Source organism: Phoenix dactylifera, chromosome 5, assembly GCF_051530095.1.
Source record: "Phoenix dactylifera cultivar Ajwa chromosome 5, Ajwa_hap1_PhDact_Kaust_v1.1, whole genome shotgun sequence".
Classification (NCBI taxonomy): Eukaryota; Viridiplantae; Streptophyta; class Magnoliopsida; order Arecales; family Arecaceae; genus Phoenix; species Phoenix dactylifera.
Window position 1 is genome coordinate 28,897,910 of NC_143194.1, and position 20,069 is coordinate 28,917,978.

The 20,069-nt window shown below is 37.6% G+C and overlaps 1 protein-coding gene across 4 annotated transcripts; it reads right to left on the minus strand.

Annotated features, from left to right (window-relative positions):
* Nucleotides 1-676: 676 nt before the first annotated feature.
* On the minus strand, nt 677-11,221 carry LOC103703338 (aspartic proteinase oryzasin-1-like). 4 transcript variants are annotated; one of them, XM_026803085.4, is made up of 14 exons: nt 11,060-11,221; nt 10,457-10,834; nt 10,277-10,337; nt 8,848-8,942; nt 8,640-8,752; nt 6,325-6,493; nt 6,141-6,180; nt 5,966-6,030; nt 4,307-4,420; nt 4,118-4,182; nt 3,839-3,995; nt 3,641-3,760; nt 1,082-1,164; nt 677-995 (listed from the first exon to the last, which is right to left on the minus strand). In XM_026803085.4, the coding sequence occupies exons 2-14, from the start codon at nt 10,823-10,825 to the stop codon at nt 905-907; spliced, it is 1,542 nt and encodes a 513-aa protein (XP_026658886.1). In that variant the 5' UTR covers nt 10,826-10,834; nt 11,060-11,221; the 3' UTR covers nt 677-904. The 4 variants fall into 4 exon arrangements, with proteins under 4 accessions (XP_026658886.1, XP_008784384.2, XP_026658885.2 ...); XM_008786162.5 differs by having other exon boundaries at nt 10,926-11,218; XM_026803084.4 differs by having other exon boundaries at nt 11,104-11,216.
* Between the last annotated feature and the right edge of the window lie 8,848 nt (nt 11,222-20,069).

A 20,069-nucleotide genomic window follows, 5' to 3' on the forward strand; every position in this document is an offset into this window, starting at 1 on the left:
GATTTTATCTAGAGCATGTCAGTACGAAAAAGAAAAAGATGATGTGCTGCAGATACATGCCAGCACAAATGACGCAAGCACAATTCATATCATAGTCCACAGATACATTTCGGATGGACATTCGCTTTTATCTATGACTAACATGCTGCTTCCATTATAACTAACACAATCAAATTTCTAGTCTGCAAGTAATTGAGTTTTTTTTTAAAAAAAATCAAATACCATCAAACTTTTTGCTAAATTCCTTGTCATTAAGTAATTGGATGTTTTTTAATAGCTCAAATACCATCAAACATTGCATTTCACATCAACTTATCTGAGTTTCATAATTCAGATACTGGAGAAGTAGATTACTGGTGAATTCACTTGATTTGCTAGGCACTAAATTATGATATGGACCATTTATTGAAGACACAACTGGTAGCAAGAAATGTAATATAATTGAACAAGTAGGTAGTAGCTACTCGGCCTTGACAGCTACAAGATGAGGAAGAAACACACAACCCTCTTCAGGGTAGCCACCTCGATCTCTAACTTCCAAAATGAGATTTTCCTTGTGATGAAAATGATCAGCAAGCAAGTTTGAGGAAAAAAGTTTGAGAAGTGAAAAATAGTCTGATGGATGTGGGCGGCTGGGGAGATAAATCCAGAATCCAAAGCAATGCACCATAGTCCATAATCACAAGGAAAATAGATTGACAACCAACATACGCATACTTCCTACTACACATATGCAGGAATATTGCTTTTACATGAGTACCGATCAGTTGACGTAGGATCAAAAGTCTAGGTGCATGTATGATCACAAAGTATATATATCCTAGGTCAGAATATATTTACATTCATGGGATGGTGATGCGATACATAAACAAGACAAAGTTTTATATATGAAAGAGCAAACTGCTCATATCTGTGCTGCTTCAGCAAATCCAACTCTCTGCTGACCATAGTCAAAAACAGTGTGATACGCTCCCATGAAGACATCACCCAATATCCTGCAGCATGTACAGTACTCGCATGAGAAACTTACCGCAACCAACAAGAAATAAAGGACAGTAAAGCAATGGCAGTTTATTTATACCAGAGGGGACCCTGAGGTACATCCAAGGCAGTAAATCCACTGATGCACTGGGCTGAACTTCCATCACCTACTTTCAGAATGTACTGCACCCAATAAGAAAGACCAGAAAAAATGGTGAGGGGACAGATTATTACAAGCCATTCATGGCAGCATTGACCTAAAACATATTGGTCATCATCAAACGTATCTCGAAATGGTGTCCATCAAAGAGACTGCTGTTATAACACAATACATGAATTACCAATCTTTTATTTTTTTTTAAAAAAAAGCACTTGAAGAAAAAGGGGTGTTCTACAAACTACCCTGTTTTTCAGGGCACTGCATGTATTCCCCTTAAAAAACATATAGGCAGCTTGAGGCAAAACAGTCGCAAGATGTCTGAGATTAATTGTGCTTAGATTTTAGAAGGAAGCATCTTCATATATGAAACTAGTCACATGTACAACTAACATGAGGCAATTACTCAGATTGGTCGAATAATATTTTTAAAAAAGGCTTTGGCTTTTCTTTCTCTCGACAATCAAAAATCCAACAACTATTGTTCTTTATAGCTAATATTTGAGCATGACTTAGGCCACGTCATCATGTCATGCATACCACTACTGTAAATCTTCCCAAGCTGCTCTTCAACCTAAATCATGGTCTACGGAACACTCGGGCTATTATTTTCTAACATATACAACATTCACCGTATACATCTTATCTCACCAACTATAGAAGCACTCAAAACAGGTTTTTCCCCATATGACCCCAAAACCTCATTTTTCTGCTCAAGATGGAGGGCATTCAACAGAAAGGGGGTTATAGGGAAAGAACTCCATGTTACGTGGAAACTCCACTTTTTAGGTTTGTGAAAGTGTCTGCAATATTGAACACACTAGACACGGCAGGGCACAAGAACACATGGATGAACACTACAGTTCAATGTGTCATGCCATCGTCAACAAAAAGTGCCAACATCGGCACTTTTTTTTCAAATGTTAAGATACTTGAGTTGACAAATAACTGTAATGACCAAACAGCAACCACAGAATCTTGAGTTGACAAATACTTGAGTTTCCAGCACAAGTAGCTTAAACCTTTCACTAGGAATTGAATCTTGAACCAAACTTTAATTTTTCATTTTTTTCATTGGCTGTAAAGGCTAACAAAGGTCATCCAGATAATTCTCAAAAATCCATGTTGGTATCTGGCTACTGACATGGAAGCTTTGGAACATGTGTCATCCATGGCATTCTTCATAAGGTTCATCTTTTACAATTAAAATGTTGGGTATCAGATAGAGAAGGAAACCCCTGCATGGCAAAGAATCAATGTGGTGCATGGGATGCCTACAACAATGTCCTAGATTCTGGCGAAGGTTGAGTTTCCTTCTCTAATCCCATAGTCTACCACATCACTATCAATCTATAGGCATCATAAGCCAGGTAAAAACTGGAACCCACCTACATCCGTTAGTTATAAGGATTCCACAAGCCAACTAGCAAACTATTTTCCCAACCTTCTCCTGTTCATTTTTGTTCTAGCAGATCTGTTTACCAACCCACCTCAACCTACCTAGGACCAGTCTTACATGACACAAGGATTAACAAAACAAAATACTTTCTTCTCAAGAAAAATAAACCAGATACTTCAAATTCCTATTTTTCCCCTTGGCAGCCCCACACTCCATCAAAGTTGTTCCCGTGGTTTTACTTAAGAGCAAAATCCATCCACTTCACTTTGAATCCAACTTCTTATTGATGGACAGCATGTTCAAAAGATAAAGATGGTCTTATCAAAATAACATACAATAGACTGCATCGGTGTTGCAACCCCCTTTAAGATAATCATGGTGAAGGACATGAGCTAAGCACTACTTCATAAGCCAAGCGAAGGCCTGGATCTTACACCAGGCCATCATGTTCTAATAGATTTACAAAACCCGAAGTTAAGGCCTCAAAGAGAAGTTCCAGTAGCAATCTCATCTCCAGTAACTGATAAACTTTGTAGGGAAGGATGGATGGTAGAGCAGCATGACTCATATTGTTTCTATCTTGACAAAATAACATGAATGTAGATCATGCTCTATCAAGATTATGGAAAATAAACAGTCACCTGAAATAGTCTTTTAGTATCTAGTTATTTGATTCAAAAACTAAAGACCAAACAATTCTGTCTAGCCAGGATAACATAAACACAGAATCTTTTCGGTTTTCAACATTGGAAAACACATTTTTCTGTTCTTTTGCTGTAGATTTCACTTAAGTTCGCTTGGAAGAATCTCAGCCCAAAGACAAGCTAGTAGAAAATTTGTTCCAAAATAACAAGGGCCTTCAGGAAATTTGAACTACAGTACATAAAGTGAAAATTAAATGCTTAACCATGATGTGCTAGTAATAAAAGAAGAAAAGCCCACGAATCCAAAAACAGTCTATCAAAAAGAATATGTATGGTCTGGCCCATTGTCTTATTAATGAGCATTCCAGATGCAACTTCAACACTTTTTTGCAATGCCACTACTTGTAAAACATAAAGTAGACTTAAAATTACTAGGTGATAAAATACAGCACAATGTACCTGCTCTGGTTTCAGGTCAAATATTTTGCCACCAATAGTGAAAGAAACAGTAGGCATGGATGAGAGGCTATTACAGTCTACAGCAGATTCCCCCATGGGACTAGGCAGTCGCTCACATAGCTGCATGTAATTCAAGATAATGAAAATAAAAATAAAAAAAAGAAACTCTTACTTACACACTTTGGAAAGTAACTTTACCTCACTGATGTAGTTCAACACCTGTTCAAGTGTCTGGTTCTGCACAAGCTGACTTTGCATCCATACAACTGCCATCTCACAATATGAGCACATACCATCCCCCAGACCACCAGTTGATCTGTCTCTTTTGCCATTCACCATGCTCTTAATGCCCATGCTGTGTAGACAGAGATAAAATTAAGCAAAAAGTGTAAACAATTATGTAAATTGAAGTACAATAAAAAAGGCACATGCTGAAAGAAAGATAAATGAAGATTATTTTAATGATTGACTTCTAACCTAACTCCACGAGTTCCATCAAAGGCACACAGCCCAATCCGAGAACAAATTTTTGCAGGCTCTTCCTGCAATGTTATTTTTATAACAAAAAAGATATCAACAAACCTTGTTGTGTAGCAAATACTGCTGTACATGAGTATGACAATATCAGTCTAAAAGATTTATATAACAGCAAATATCATAAAAGACCTTTTCCATCAGCATTTCCATAATCTTTTCCCCATATTGTGAGACCACAGCTTTGCATTGTTGGCTAACGATACCAGCAGCTCCAATTTTTTGATTAACTTCTGCAATGATGGTCTGCAAAGAATATTTCACAGAAGATCACAATTAAAAGATGATCAAACAACAAAAGCAACGCCTCAGCCAAATGACGACGTTTGGTTCCAAATAACTGCATGTTTGACCAGAAATCAGCATGAGATGTGATGGAAAGACATACAGTAATATGAAAACTAAAGACAACAGAGCCATGATACTGCCAATCAACAACAGACAGAATTATGAGGAAAAAGACTGTTCTGTTGTTTACTCAAGGGAATCTGAACAAGTTATCTACTGAAACAAAGACATATATTTTTGCATAACTTAAAAAATTATTGCTAGTTATTTCTGAGATTCTGCTATTTTTTTATTTTGATTTTTTCCTCCCTGAAATCTTCAACACATTAATGAACTTTCCTCTCTGTTCTCTTCTTTCAGACCTTCGATATCTCTCATTTTCCCTGTCTCTGATAATGTCTTCCTCCAGAAGTTTCTATGAAATATGAATATTCACCGTCAAATCAACATCAAATGCTTGTGTGACTATGTAGCATTGGAAAATATTATGGTGTTTTAAAAGAGTCTGCAGGCATCATTTACTTAACACCAAATAAAGAAAGGAGTAACAGAAATAAGAGCGAACGTACAAAGATGAACACTCAGTGTTACATAAAAGGGCAATGAGTGGCACTATGAACATAGCCCAAATAGATACGTACAACATTCTAAACTTGTATCAAACAGCTCAGAATCTTACTATTTTCTTTATGAACATGGTCCACCACTTTGAATCAAGAGCATTAATACAAGTATGCAGACCTCTGACAGATAAAGTCATATCCATTATGAACACGGTAGTAATCTTTAGACAAATTCATGCCGCAGAACAAGTTGAATGCATCAAGGGGATAACAAATCATTGCTGTTGATTTTTTTTTTACAGAACATGTATGTTTTATGCTGTAACAAGTTAAATTGCTCTAGCAGAAGTGATATATCACCAGAGTTTGGCAAAATAAGGGGGAAAATTATGTTATTGCAGTTCTACCAAAGGTGAATGTATCATGAAGACAATTTACTGATATATCTGTCTTGTTATTGTACGTTACCAGACACATGCACACACGCTGATAAGACAGAGACAGACAGACAGATTTCAATAGCTACGTACTGTATTGTCATCCTGGAGGCAGAAAGCATACATGTTTCACATATAATAAATGTAATGAATGTTGATGGTCGTTGTGTTTAGAGTGGAAGGTTTAAATAAATCACACCCCCTTGTACCCAAATGAGGTCCCTGGCCAAAGGAAAGCTAACCCGTTAAAGTACAAAAATCATATTTTTGTTAAATGAAACATTAGAGTTCTGGAGTACTAAATGATGTAAGGCATGAACATGACTTGGCTCTAGCAATGAAAGTGTAAATTTTAAAATAACAGATAAAATTATAGATGAGTGCCTTTATGGTTATATGAAGCAGGTTATAAGTATCAATGCTTGCATGAAGACCAAAACTATAAAAAAAAAAGAACTGAAAGAAACAAAGGGAGGCTATAACCACCGAACATAGACACATACTGTTGGACCAGCAATCAAAGAAGTTCCAGAATCTGCAATTGCTTGACATCCTTCAGCACAGAATCCTGAGGAACTCAAGTTGTAAGCATAATCAGAATGTGTAAGAGAACATCTAAGTAGACCAAAACACTTCAAAACAGAAAAGGTAGCATATCAGAGAATTAGCATGAACTACCAGTTGTCTGACCACCAATGAGGACATCTCCCATGTCAAACTGCGACAAAAAAGTTTTGAGATGCAGAAGTTAAATAAAGTGGATAATGGGCATGATATGACAATGTACTAATAAAAATTATTTAGGGATTGGGTAAATTTGATGAATCATGTTCTAATGGGGAAAAAAAAAATAGTGATCAACCTGCCAGTAGCCTTTCTGAGTTACAGGGACATATGTGTGTTCACCCCTATAATGCTTTGGGTCCATCCCTCCGAACATAATTTCACCTCCCTCCCCATCCTCAGTGTTCCGGTTAAACCAGAAAGAGAAAACAGATTCTTTAACAAGACTCTGGTTAACCATGTTATCCCTGTTAAATGGAGAGTCAGTAAGCTGGTAAACTTATATCTCTGATCCTCTCATTGGTCTAATGAGCATAAATAGCTATACATAGACTCGTGTTCATGGAGCATTTACAATTATTTAAAGTTCAATCTCCCAGCACAAAACATCGAACATGAAACATAAACAAAGCAGCAAAACATTTGTCAGAACTTTGATGCACAAGAGGGCTTATCAAGCCTTAGCAATCCAAAGGAGCAGTTCCGTAATAAGGATTCGTGTTATTGCTGCCCCTTGGCATGATAAGTTGATATCTTGCAAGGGACACCCATTGTAAGAGCCAACAGTTCAAGAATTGAAAACTAGAAGTGCTAAAATTTTCAAACCAGAATTGCAGAACACCTTCCTGATCATATGAAAATTGAAAGGGCATAACAAGAGAGTTGACAATTCACTGGTTGCAGTGTCAAATAATTTTTCATTATTACATAACAAGGCATATTATAGGGCATTTGAAGTCCACTTGTAATCAACAATTCTACAGGTTATCAACATTGAATAGACAACTTTTCCAAGTGATATTCTTTTTCCCAGAAATCAATTCTTTCAGTCAATTAGAACTTTTTATCAAATTATTGCTTTAATATTTATTTATCTATAGATATGTGGTTTGACCAGACATTGATCTATAACACAGTTTACAGATTTTTTCCAGGATGAAAAAATATCAAGTTTTGCATAACCAAAAGAAAAAGGGACACCAAATCAGTCTGGAGATTTAGATGTTATTCACATTCTCAGAACAAAAGATCAATATATTCTATAAACAAACAGTTAAATCCATCTAAAAAAGATGTCTTTCAATCCTGGCCTGCTTTCATGCATTTCATAGCTCATGGCTGCCTCAGAAGATGCATGGAGAGGTTAAAATAAACCTAGATTGGCATGGATTCCAACTGCAAAATATGATTAGGAGTAATTCGAAGCTCAATTACTATCAGTCAAGTCTAAGAGAAACTCTATGTTCATTCCTTCAGATTCTCTCACAAAATTCTTCCTTTAATTATGTCATAATTTATGTCTGTATTGGCCGACATCTTCTTTTTCAAAATTTCCATGTTTGTTCTTTCCCATGCATTCTTTGAGACCTCTTGTATACTAAAGATTAAGTTGTAGCACATTAACAGCAAAACTGTACCAGTGTTGCTCAGTTCATATGTTAATGAAAGTTATTGGATTTTCTTGAAAATGTAAGAAAGTAAAATGGAGGTTATGGGTGATACATGCATTATGACTCCGTAAACTCTAGAAACCATCTTCCATTATTACATCTATAGAGACTTTGTTTTATGTTTATGTTTTTCACATTTGACCTTGATGCTGATTCCAAGCCCAAATGAAAAATGTGGAGGGTTAATGTTGAGTTGACAACTGAAAAAGCATGTCAAACCATGAGGTCCAAAGAAATCATGAATACTATGGTACCCCTGCTTCATACAATACACCAGTATTTAACTCAATTGCACAATGAAGTGGGAGAAGGGTTGAGAAGCCTGAAATAGCATCATAGGTAATAGGAATGATTGGCAAATGAGGATTTATGAAGTTCATCCAAAGAGTTGGACAAGGCTTGATGGTTATGGTTATTGATCTACCAACTTAGGAAGCATCAAGTAGCCATAACACACACATATGGTCAATCTAATGCTCAAAGACCTAATTATTCTCAATCAATTATTTTGCCCGATGTGACTAAAGATTTTTCTGACACTTTATTTACCATGTTCAACTTTTTTTTTTTCCAAGGCTTTGGCAGGTTTCAACCTGCAACCATCCAAAACAATCAACATATTTCTAACTAGGTTTGAGCCATAAGGTACAAGAAAATGAAGAATAGACATTGGATTGCATGGGCTAGAGCATGGGCTAGCAGAACTGCTGTGTGATTTCCCATCACAGGTTGATAAAATAAAGGACTTAGTTACCTTTCACCAGTTCTCTGCTTTTCCTTTTTTTCCAAATATTTGAATTATCATTTTTATTTTGACCAATTATGATTGGCCAAATCTAACTAAGAAAAGGAATTTCAAACCAAGCACTAATTCCAGCTTAGTTCAGAAAGAAAATGACATAACAACCAAATAATTATGAGTACACAAGTTATGATTGTATACCATACAGGCACCACTTTTCCAACTGAGATTTCTTTAAATCCAAGCCCAAGTATTCCATCGAATTTTGCAACCATGAAAGTGATACTTGGCTCTCTAGTGGCTTCAATGAAAACCTGAGAAAAGGTTTTTATATGACATATGCAGTCCATAAAATATCTAAAAGTGAGAAACGCATGATATATGAGGGAGTTTCAAATAAATTCCAGACCTGATTCTTGATGGTAAGCTCACCAACTGTAACATAGTCTTGGCTGAAGAAACCTGATACTGATCCCGTCCCATAGTGAATATTCGCAGACCTCCCTGCTCAAAAGATCAAAAGACAGAATGTCAAAAATGTTCTTAGAAAAAGTCGAAAACCAAATCTTGTGAGATGAAACAAAAGATAGTGTATTAGTATGATAAGGAACTTTCATGCATGCAGTTGTGTTTAATCAACAAATCTTGAATAATAACAATGATTAGACCATCAACAAAGGGCTTATTGAACTGCAAGCTTGCGGTTAAGTGCATGCTTCCTTTTCCTGTGTGGTTATAATAAACCATAATATATATACACTACTCTGTTAACCCTGATATTGACAAGGTAGATGTAAGGACTCCAGTCCTTGTTTAGTCCCTTTAAATTTATTTTCAATTTTTATGATTGTCTATAGATGTATATCTGTATGTATGCATGCATGCATACATGTATATATGTATGTGTATATAGATGCTTGTGCGTGTAGAGAGAGAGAGAGAGAGAGAGAGAGATAAATAGGGAGGAAATAGGTTATGTTAATGCATAGAACTTAAAATACCTTTGTCTGTTCCAATTAATTTTTAGTCAAACATCTAGAATTGGTACTTAGGCACTCCTCTATTTCATAACATTTGGGTTCCATTAACATGTTCACAATATATAGTTAATGCTGTAAACTTATGCACCTAGCATCCATTCTAAATATATAATAATTGTGATCCTGATCAGATGAAATCTATCTGAAAGAAAATTATTGAAGTTCTCATAAGCCTCTGAAGTTTAGCAGAGCAGAGGGGATCTTACTTAGTGGTGATATCTTAAGTCTTCAAAACTCGTTTTCAGGAAATTAAGCTCAAGCTTTGCATATCTTGAAACAGCTTATAAGGCTTTGCATGCTGATCTTAAAAAGAAAGGTTTAATGAATCCATTTCATGGTTTCAAGTTTCAGGTAAGATGGATTTGTTTGCACCACAAGAAGTCCATATGACACCCAGTATTGGGTTAAGTGGTTTTGATCATATGCCAGTTGGCTTCAGTCAATTCCAACCAAAATTGGCCACTGTAAACTGAAAGCAACATAGATAATACCCGACAGCCTACTTTTGTTTTCTTTTTTCATAAATCACTTTCCTATAATTGACACAAAAATCTACCCAATCCTACAGAAAGCACACTACAACCACTCGTTGGTGTTTTGTCCATATATACGCCAACCCTAAAAGTCTGAAGGTGATTGTGTTTTTAATACACAAACATTAATGTATTAGAAAGAAATCACTGAGTATAACTCTTAACCTGCCATTGATCCCATTAAACATGCAATCAACAAGAATAACACTAGCTTAAAAAAAAGTTGGGAAAAAGAAACAAAGAACGTTAGGAAGGAGAGGCAAACCATTCTTCTGATAAGTGCTCGATAGGCTGGATTTGTATTTCGAATGGAAATAGCAAGCAACCTGCATATATCATTGATTTAAAAGAATTATAAAAACATCAATCCAAACAAGAAGCTCATTTTCTTGGAGGAACGACATCACCACCGGCATTGTGACAACCGAACAAAAAGATTGCTCACCGAGAAGTAGCACTTGGACGAGGGAACCCAGAGGTTGGAGCTACCGGTGTCGAAGATCACCGTGAAGTTCTGCGGCGGGGACCCGAGCCCGATCTCGGCGAAGTACTGGGCGTTCATGTAGTTCTTGAGGGCGACGACGTTGCCCTCCTCCCCCGGTCCCACCGGCCCCGGCTCAAAATACCCATATTTCCGGGCGGCCAGCGCTGCCGCCTCCTCCTCCCTCACCGCGAGCCGGGCCGCGAGGCGGCTGTTCTGGTCCAGCGCCCTCTTCTTGAGCCCGATCCGGAACACGCCATCGGCCGAGACCGGAAAGGCCAAAGAAAACAAGAGGATCGAAAGCACTGTCACAGCACTGCCCCTGGTTCCCATGGACGAGACCTGCTAACAAATCATACATAGAAAAAAAATGATAAACTCAAAGAAACTATGACGAGAATCAAGAAAAGGGGAAAGAAACGATAATGGGTACCGCCATTGCGACGAGAGGAATGAGAGATGGGAGATGGGAGATGGGGTGAACAGAGGGAAAGGTGGAAGGGGATAAGAAGGGGGGGAGAGGAGTGGGGACCGAAATTAACGTTCGGGAGCCCGGCTCTAGCTCACCCGACGGTACGTGGATGCAGATGGTTAAAGAAAGAGTGGGATACCGTTGGACGAGAATCCGAGAGGGAGGGGGATAGGATAACGGGAACATATGTGGGATATCCCCGAAGTATGTGATCACATGGATTAAAGAGACGGTGGGATTGCGAAGGATAAGCTGTCGGTGGCATGAGAAAAGTGTCGGGAGGATAATTACCAAGGATTGGGCCCGGGGAATCTTGGTTTCTTCCCCGCTGGGCGACCGGATGGGGCCGAGTTCGGGCTGCCGGCGGTGGAGGACAAATACTCCTCTGCTGTGTTTGGAGCCGCTTGGGGTCCACAAGCATCGCATCACATCGATTTTTAGATTTGGTACTAGGCTAATCCTGGTGACAATCAAATCATGTGGTTACGGTATGGCTATCTTCGTGATCATATTGTAACATGAGCTTCTCGTGGCTCCTATCAGGAAGCAAGTGGAGAGAATCTGAGACAAGGAAAATGTTGTGGAGGAGGACGGAGAACCGCGGCTTGTGTGTGATATAATAATAATATGGTGGCCTAACAGCTAAGACCCAATAGGGTCCAGGAAATTACTTATCAATAGCATTCTTGGACTTCGTCGAAGAAAAATATTTGGAAAGGTTAGTAATCACCATAAAAGATTGCTTATCAATTAAGGATGATGGTGAGAAAAATATTGTATTTATGTCCGCAAAGCCTTTCACTTTCTATGTTCATTGTGAGTCTATTATCGCAAAGTCCAGTGATGATGCACATTTATGCTAGAAATAAAATTCAAAGTAAGATAAGAAAGACAAGAAAAACAAATCATCAGGGAAAAAAAAAAAACTATCTGCATCGCGATCATTAGTTTGTGTTGTATAAAGATTTCTTAAGTTAATCATGAATGACTTGTGAACAAATCATAAAATCAATGTATAATTTGAGAATACTTGAATAAACATGGTATAAGTCTTTTTGCAGATAATAGTTTGGATACTTGTTTTGTTAAGATAAAAATCAAGAACTATTCAATAATTTGAAAAAAATGTTGTAGCTATGATTTTGACAATCATATTTATGAGGAGACTTACAAATCATCGACACTGATTGATTGATATGCTAGTCTGATCATAAAGAAATGACAATAGGATGTCCCTCTCTTGAGAGAGACGTTATCAAGGTCTACTCATTCGACTCAAAAATAGCCATTGAGATGGCTTTCATTAGAAATAGTAGCTACTGTTGAAGCTATTGTTGGCATGATAAATAATGATTACTATAAATAATTGAAAGGCCCATTAAAATGGACATGGTAGACACGAATTTAATTGCTTGCACAAGTAAATTTTCTTTTTGTTTCAAGACATTAAGGTTCCCAGATTCAACACACAAATTTGTATCTCAACCATCATTCTCTCTTACTCTCTCTAATCAAAAGTATCCATGTCTTCACTCACATATTTCATACAATTTAAAGATGATAATCTATGATGAACTTGCCCGGACTCATTTATGAAACGAGCGAAGTTTAATATCTTTAACCCATTTTTACTTGTTTAATAGTTGGACGGAGTCAGAGACTCAACCATTTCAGACATGCTTAACCTATTTTAAACCTACTTAATCTATTTAAGATCCATTTAATCCAATCTATCTAATCCCAAAATCTACTTAACTTGCTTTAAGTTCATTTAATTTGTTTAAAATCCGCTTAATCTTATTTGACCTATTTATCATACAAATTATGCAAGTTGGCTTGAGTTACTCGTTTAATATAAAAAATGGGTTCAGGTCTAAATTTTTAGATTATTTAATGGATCAGCCGATGGATTTTTGTTCTGATTTGCACCTAATTAAATCAAATGCCATTCCTATCGTACACGCCAAAAACTAATTTTGGGAAAGATAAAACAAAATTTTCACTTTATTTGGAGAATCCCTAGCAAAAGGTCAGCAAGAAGAGATTACATCTTCTTCAAGAGACCAAACTACCAGGAGAAACCATAAAGAAAGCTTCATGGAATGTATCGTTGAGTTACTAGACTTAAATGTATCTTACCCACTCAAAGATTTAAAGGCCACCAAACTTTGTGTCTATTTTCGGCTCACCTTTCAAAATGAAAAAAAAGTACTATAAGGGCACACCAATATATAGATACAAATATAAGTTTCCATCTACTTGTGGACGGAAAGCAGCAAACGCCCTTTCCACCTAAGCTCAGGTGCTCTAAATCGCCAACGAATAAACAACAAATAAATGGTGCCTCCAGAATGGGTCCACTGCGTCGCCCTCAATCTCTATCGCCATGAATCGCTTGACGACAAGCCTTCATCATGCAAAGTAACATCGTGAGGCCTCTAGGGCGATATTTTATCTTTTTACAAGACGAGTAAATTGGATCATTACCTAGATGCTAGATCTACGGATGGAGAATTTATTGGTTGGATCTGGAGAATCTATTGGTTGGATTAGGCCCACCAACTCAAGCATGAATCAATCCTATCACAAAAAAAACATCGCATAGACACAGACAAACAAAAAATAGAAGAAAAAAAAAGAGACAATATAGATATACTTGTGCATGTCTCTTTATGATTGGACTGGTGGTCGACTTGATTCATCCAATAAATTCACCCGTCTAAGGCTAGTTGGGGTTAATCTTGCCGGGCCCAACTCCCAGTTGGACCTGGCTGTTAATTTGTCTTCCCGGCTTACGAAGGGACTCGACCATGCTTGGTGTGAATTGTGAAAGTGATAGAGACGTGGAACCTAAACGGTGCGGAAATTTTAGCTGCTTGCAGCTTGCCCTGCCCCCTTTCCAAGACTCTCGTGGATGGTAAGTAATACATTTTGGCTCCTTCTCTTACCGAATATATATATATATATATATATATATATATATATATATATATATATATATATATATATATATATATATATATATATATATATATATATAAAAAGTTTCTTCACGAGCCAATGCTAAAATTTCAATTAATTTCTATCCTATCTATATCTATGACAAAAAAAATAAAAACATAAATCCAGTAGCACAAACAAGATATGATTTTTACCATTACTTTGTCAAGCATGCATTTTACAGTTTAATCATGCATGGAACATGCTCAGATACATGCTTAGAATATATATCCGAGCCTTCTGGCCTAAAAGATTACAGTGATTCACCCTTTCTTTTTTATTATGTCTCGAACCAAATTAGAATAACTCGGCTTAGTAAAAAATATGTTTGTGAGAAGGTGTAACAACCCAGAACCTCATCCAAAATGGCTAGCCGGAAGTTATTATTTGGGTTCCTTGATCCTGTATAAGTACTCAAGATCTATCCAGCGAATAACCGATGTGGGACTACACACGCCCGCACGGATCCTCACATACTCCCCCCGTTCAAGCTCTGACGTTCCCGTCAGGCTAAGGGTTCAAATCAATTCAAATCTAATCACAAACACTACGATTGGCCCGCGGTCAGTCCCAATAGATCCGTGCTGCAGTGTCCCCTAATCCACATAGGTTATAGGCCAGGTCGGCTCTGATACTATTTGTCAGGATCAAGCGCTACCATTACACCAAAAGCAATTGCTGATAGTGAAAGCGCAACTTTATTTTCTTAAACCGCACCGAGCAGTGCCTCGAGTCGATTTCGACCAAGCCCCGCCCAACCCGGACTCCGACTGGGTCTCGCCAATAGGCCCCTGCGTTCCACCCTACTCCTCGAGGCCATCCATGCTGGTAGGCGGTACGACTGACTCGGCCTTTCAGGCCTCCGCCAATGTTGACTCGGCCTCTCAGGCCTTCGCCAATAATCCTCTCTCCCAGCGCGATGCCTGAGGTTCGAACTCGAGACCTCTGGGCGTGTGTTTAGTCCCACATTGGTTATTCGCTGGGTAGATCTTGGGTACTTATACAGGATCAAGAAATTCAAACAATATCTTTTGGCTAGTCATTTTGGGTAAGATTCAGTGTTGTTACAGAAGGATGGTCCTTACCAAACTTGCCAGTGGTCCTCTGCCATGGTACAAGGACGATTCCTTTGGAGTTTGGACCTCCCCAGGACTCAACTTGAGGTGAGTAATGACTGAATTTTTTTTTGAAGAGGTCATGCTTTTTATTATCTCAGAATTTATGTGGTTGAGACGAGAATTTTATTTCTCGAAGAAGCACGGCCACGCTAGCCTCGAAGTCTCTTCTCCTCAAGATCAGTCGGCAATTGAGAGCGACTTCTATGAAGTTACGGAAAATGACTTGGTAGAAAGTTGTGAACCTGTGCTTACTTGTCCAACATCAACACTTGGATGATTTGCCATTCCTGCTTGTCCGACTAATGAAATATCTTTTGGATTGTCGGGAAAAAACCTTGAAGGTTGGTGGACAAGGTAGCCTCTTTGTAAAGGCCTATCTAGTGTTCCGTATCCTTCTAGAGAGCAAATTACGTGAGCACTTATAGGTAGGTCGGGTGGCTGGTGCAAGAATGGTGCTTTTTAGTCTGCATAGTTTCATTTCGCAGCACTTGCAAGGCTGCCAAAGATTCCCTGTTATGTCTGTAAGCTAATCTTAGTTTTATTTGCTTAATGAAACAAGTGAAAGGTTCTGCCAAAATGTGCAGTAACCTACCTGTCACCAAGTGAACGTCATCTAATCCATTGTCTTCTTCTGTGTATTGTTTTAGAATTGACCTTTCAACCTGATGCTTTTGTAAGGTAATACACAGTTCAAATTCCACTTTCTAATAATTTTCTCATATAATATCAGCTACGGCGGTGGAGAAATGTGTGTCATGTGACTCGAAAGACCTTCAACCTGAAGAATACGCTAATAAACTAATTACCATGCCTCGAACCCAAAATGTAACATACGCCACATATTTATATAGTAGACTATACAAACATATAAAGTTACAGATCATATCAAAACAATAATAATTTTAAATATTTATTTAATTAAGAACTTATACAATTTTTGCAATAGTTTCAAAGTGACATAAGTCAACAATTATAAACTACTAACATAAATCAAATAAAATATTCTAAATAGACTAACTAAAACTCCAATGCCCGAAAGAATCTTTAAAAGATCTAGCGCATTCTCCAAGTTCCGAGCAATCATGTATCTGGATCTAAAAAATAGAAAAAATATAATAATAAGCTACATTAGCCCAGTAAACAACATAATATCCCAAAGTAGGGTCAAAGCATGTCAAATAATTGTTAAAAGTACAAAATATTGATTAAAAAATAAATCATTTCTTGAATAAGGCATATTTCTTTATGAAGCATACTATAGTTTTTCCAAAAATACCAAAAACCAGATATCAGGTAACCCAATGGTATGGGTCAGAATGCACAAAGTGCCAAAAACTACTATTATTAACTATCGGTGGCATGGTGTCGCAAATACCACTATTATAGTCACTAGTGGTGCGATATCGAAATTAATTTCTCACATATTACAAGTCGACAGGGCCAACGAATAATCCTCATTGACGGAGCCAAATCAGATCATAGTCGCAATGAGAATGCATACTTATAAAACAGATTTTTCATGATTTGCCTAGTCACATTTTTTATATGTCATAATATAACGCATAATATATTTTAAATTAATCATAACATTAACATGCCTGACCCATTTAACTAAGTATAAATTATATATCATAATTAAATTTAATCAACTAATTATTATTTTACCTTCCAAAAATATATTTTGAAGCATTAGGTCACTTATCTCTTATCATTTCAGCATCTCACTCTAGTTAGACGGGTTAGGTGTACCTGTTTTAATACAATAAAATATCACAAATTGCATCATCATTCCAAAAGTCAAGCGAAGTCAAAATTTAAACATCACTGGGGAACAGCCTTATGCCTCCAAATTAGGTCAGTCAGGTAATAGTGCTCAACTGCCCAGGTCGGTCCGAGCAAAGAGGATTCAATAGATCAAGTGAAGATCAAAAGTAGCCAAATTTAGCTGAAACTGAAGTAGTGGGCCGGTCCACCGCCTGGGCACTGAGGTAGTTCAAAGTCTCCAAACTGGGTCAACTTAGATCCGAGCAACAAGAAAAGCAAGGCTTACACTAGGATTCTTGATCTAGTCTTGAGAGAAAAAGAAAGAGAGGACAAAGAATCTCGGCTTAAGTTCAATTAGGGGCCTGGGTTTGGTCTATCAACAGCACGGGCTATTCAGGATCATCAATGTATCTGGTCAATGAGTCAAAGTAGAGAGAAGAGTTTTCTCCCCTTTTTTAAGCTAATTACAAAGCCAATGAATAATCCTCATTAACGGGGCCAGATCAGATCATAGTCGCAATGAGAATGCATACTTATAAAACAGATTTTTCATGATTTGCCTAGTCACATTTTTTATATTTCATAATATAGCGCATAATATATTTTAAGTTAATCATAACATTAACATGCCCGACACATTTAACTAAGTATAAAATAGATATCATAATTAAATTTAGTCAACTAATTATTATTTTACCTTCGAAAAACATACTTTGAAGCATTAGGTTACTTATCACTTATCATTTCAAAATCTCACTCTAATTAGACGGGTCAGGTGCACCTGTTTTAATACAATAAAATATCACAAATTGCATCATCATTCCAAAAGTCAAGCGAAGTCAAAATTTAAGCATCACTGGGGAACGGCTTTATGCCTCCAAATTAGGTCGGTCAAGTAATAGTGCTCAACTGCCCAGGTCGGTTCGAGCAAAGAGGATTCAATAGATCAGGTGAAGATCAAAAGTAGCCAAATCTAGCTGAGACTGAAGTAATAGGCCGGTCCGCCACCTAGGCACTGAAGTAGTTCAAAGTCTCCAAACTGGGTCAACTTAGATCCGAGCAACAAGAAAAGCAAGGCTTACACTAGAATTCTTGATCTAGTCTAGAGAGAGAAAGAAGGAGAGGACAAAGAATCTCAGCTCAGGTTCAATCAGGGGCCTGGGTTTGGTCTGTCGACAGCACGAGCTATCCAGGATCATCAATGTATCTGGTCAATGAGTCAAAGCAGAGAGAAGGCAAAATTTTCTCCCTTTTTTTAAGTTAATTACAAATAGAGAAAAATAGGAAGAAAAATAGAAGAAATAAGAAGAAGAAGAAAAACGAAGAGGAGGAAGAGAGGGAAGAGGAGAAGGAAGAAGCCAGGGAAGAAGGTCTGACAGCGGATAGGTCTGGGTGGTCGACAGCCATCCATCGACAACAGGTGGCAGTCGACAAGAAAGAGAAAACCAAGATAATTCTCAATTTGGCCCAAAACACGGGAAGGAAAACATCTCCGTTAGCTTCGACCGGAGAAATAGGGAAGGGGCTTATTGCTGCGTCGACAGAGATGGAGGATCTTGGCCGCGAATTACTCAACCGATGGCGACTAGTGGCGGCAGCACTCGAAATAGGTAAGAGTCTCGAAACAGAGCACTCGGACAAAATAGAAAGAGAAAAGGGAGCTTTGGGCGGCAGTGCTCGGCTGGGGTGGCATGCCGGCCACCAGAGAAGAAGAAGAAAAAGGGAGGAGAGGGCTCGATGGCTCCTTCCGGCAACAGGGCAAGGAAGAGGATCGGAGAAGGAGCTCAGGATCGATGGCTCGATCTCAGGTGAATTCAAAAGGAAAGGAAAGGAGATCTTAAATAGCTGATCACTGACCTTATCCGGCCAGTTTCCAGATCGCAATGTACTTTCTTGCTCATTGCGATCGAGAAGGAAGAAGACTTCAACCAAAGCCTTCTTTCCAGTGCCCTCACGTGTGACGCACGTGGGGCCCAATTAGGGGATTGGGCCGGTCTAGTGGACCGAGCCCAGTCTAGGGTCTCACACTAATTGCCCAAGTTAGCTGATGAATTGCAAGGCTTTTTGGTCGCACTTAGTTGCATCGTACAATTCTAAATGTTCATATGAATCCAGGTTGAAGGATGGAATTTCAAGTGAAAATGCTACCTTGAGGCTACATCGGTGATGGAAAGTGAAGAATTTCACTAAAGGATTGGAGTTTTTTTTTTTTTTCAACTTTTACTGATATTGCAGAGGCAGAAGGTTTTATTAGCATCCTGAAGTATCTCTTATGGTCCAACCATCGTCCATGCTTCTCCGACCTATGCCTTCTTTTAGGGGACGAAAGGTCTCAATGCTATGATTTAGTGGGAATTGTTATTAACTCAAACTGTTCATGCTCTGTTGAATCAGTAATGATTTTTGTGAAGGACATTTTTCCTATTTCATATTTATGTTATCAAAATTTTATATGTTCTTTTCTGTAGATATAGTTCTATTTTTATCCGAAATTTATCAAATAAACTTATAAATGCAATACTGCTATTTAACTTCTGTATTTTGACTCCCCAACTCCATGATAGGAAGTTCTTTTGTTTTCCTTTCCAACTGCGTTGTCGACCTTAACGGGGAGGAACTGATTAGAAATGCTTTCATTTTATTAGATGGATTTCTTTGGTTTCTTGCTTCGAAGACATGTTTGAGAGATCGACAGCACAATTGCTCCATACTTAATTAGAGACAGGATGAAGCTATTAGTTCTCCTGAACATTTCGCAATAAAAAAGGAAATCCCATGGTTTTCAATATTTAATTGTAATCATTTGTTCCTTGAGATCAAAGTACTGCATGTATTTGAAAACATATAGTTGCTAACTTTGATATAGCAGAAGGCCGTCAACACATAGCTTGTGTGTGCCAATTTCATCAATAGTGAGTCCTAAGAGCTCAATTGACTTGAATATATTTGTTAATCCCAACCCGAAAACAAAAAATCAAATAACTTATTTTCTTTAAAATTGTACTTATTAATTTTTTTCATTTTATATGCACAAATATCATTATATCTTCTTGCAGCTCTCAACATGATTATTTAGCAATTTTGTGTAGATTTGTGCTAATAACTAAAGTGTCTCTTCCTAGAATAGATATTCATCATAAAAAGATAACCTAAAAATTCTTTTATACGTCTGATGCACAATGTTCTCAAAACTTGTTCTTTATGCATTTATGTGCTCAATAGT

Bases quoted from the DNA above. Each gene is read 5' to 3' on its own strand.
- LOC103703338 (XM_008786162.5), bottom strand. From the start codon at position 11,150: ATGTTCCCGTTATCCTATCCCCCTCCCTCTCGGATTCTCGTCCAACGG. The intron at 6,181-6,324 runs GTTGATCACTAT...TTTTTGTCGCAG, and splicing joins CTCAGAAAGGCTACTGGCAG to TTTGACATGGGAGATGTCCT. The intron at 3,996-4,117 runs GTTAGAAGTCAA...CTGTCTACACAG, and splicing joins GATGGAACTCGTGGAGTTAG to CATGGGCATTAAGAGCATGG.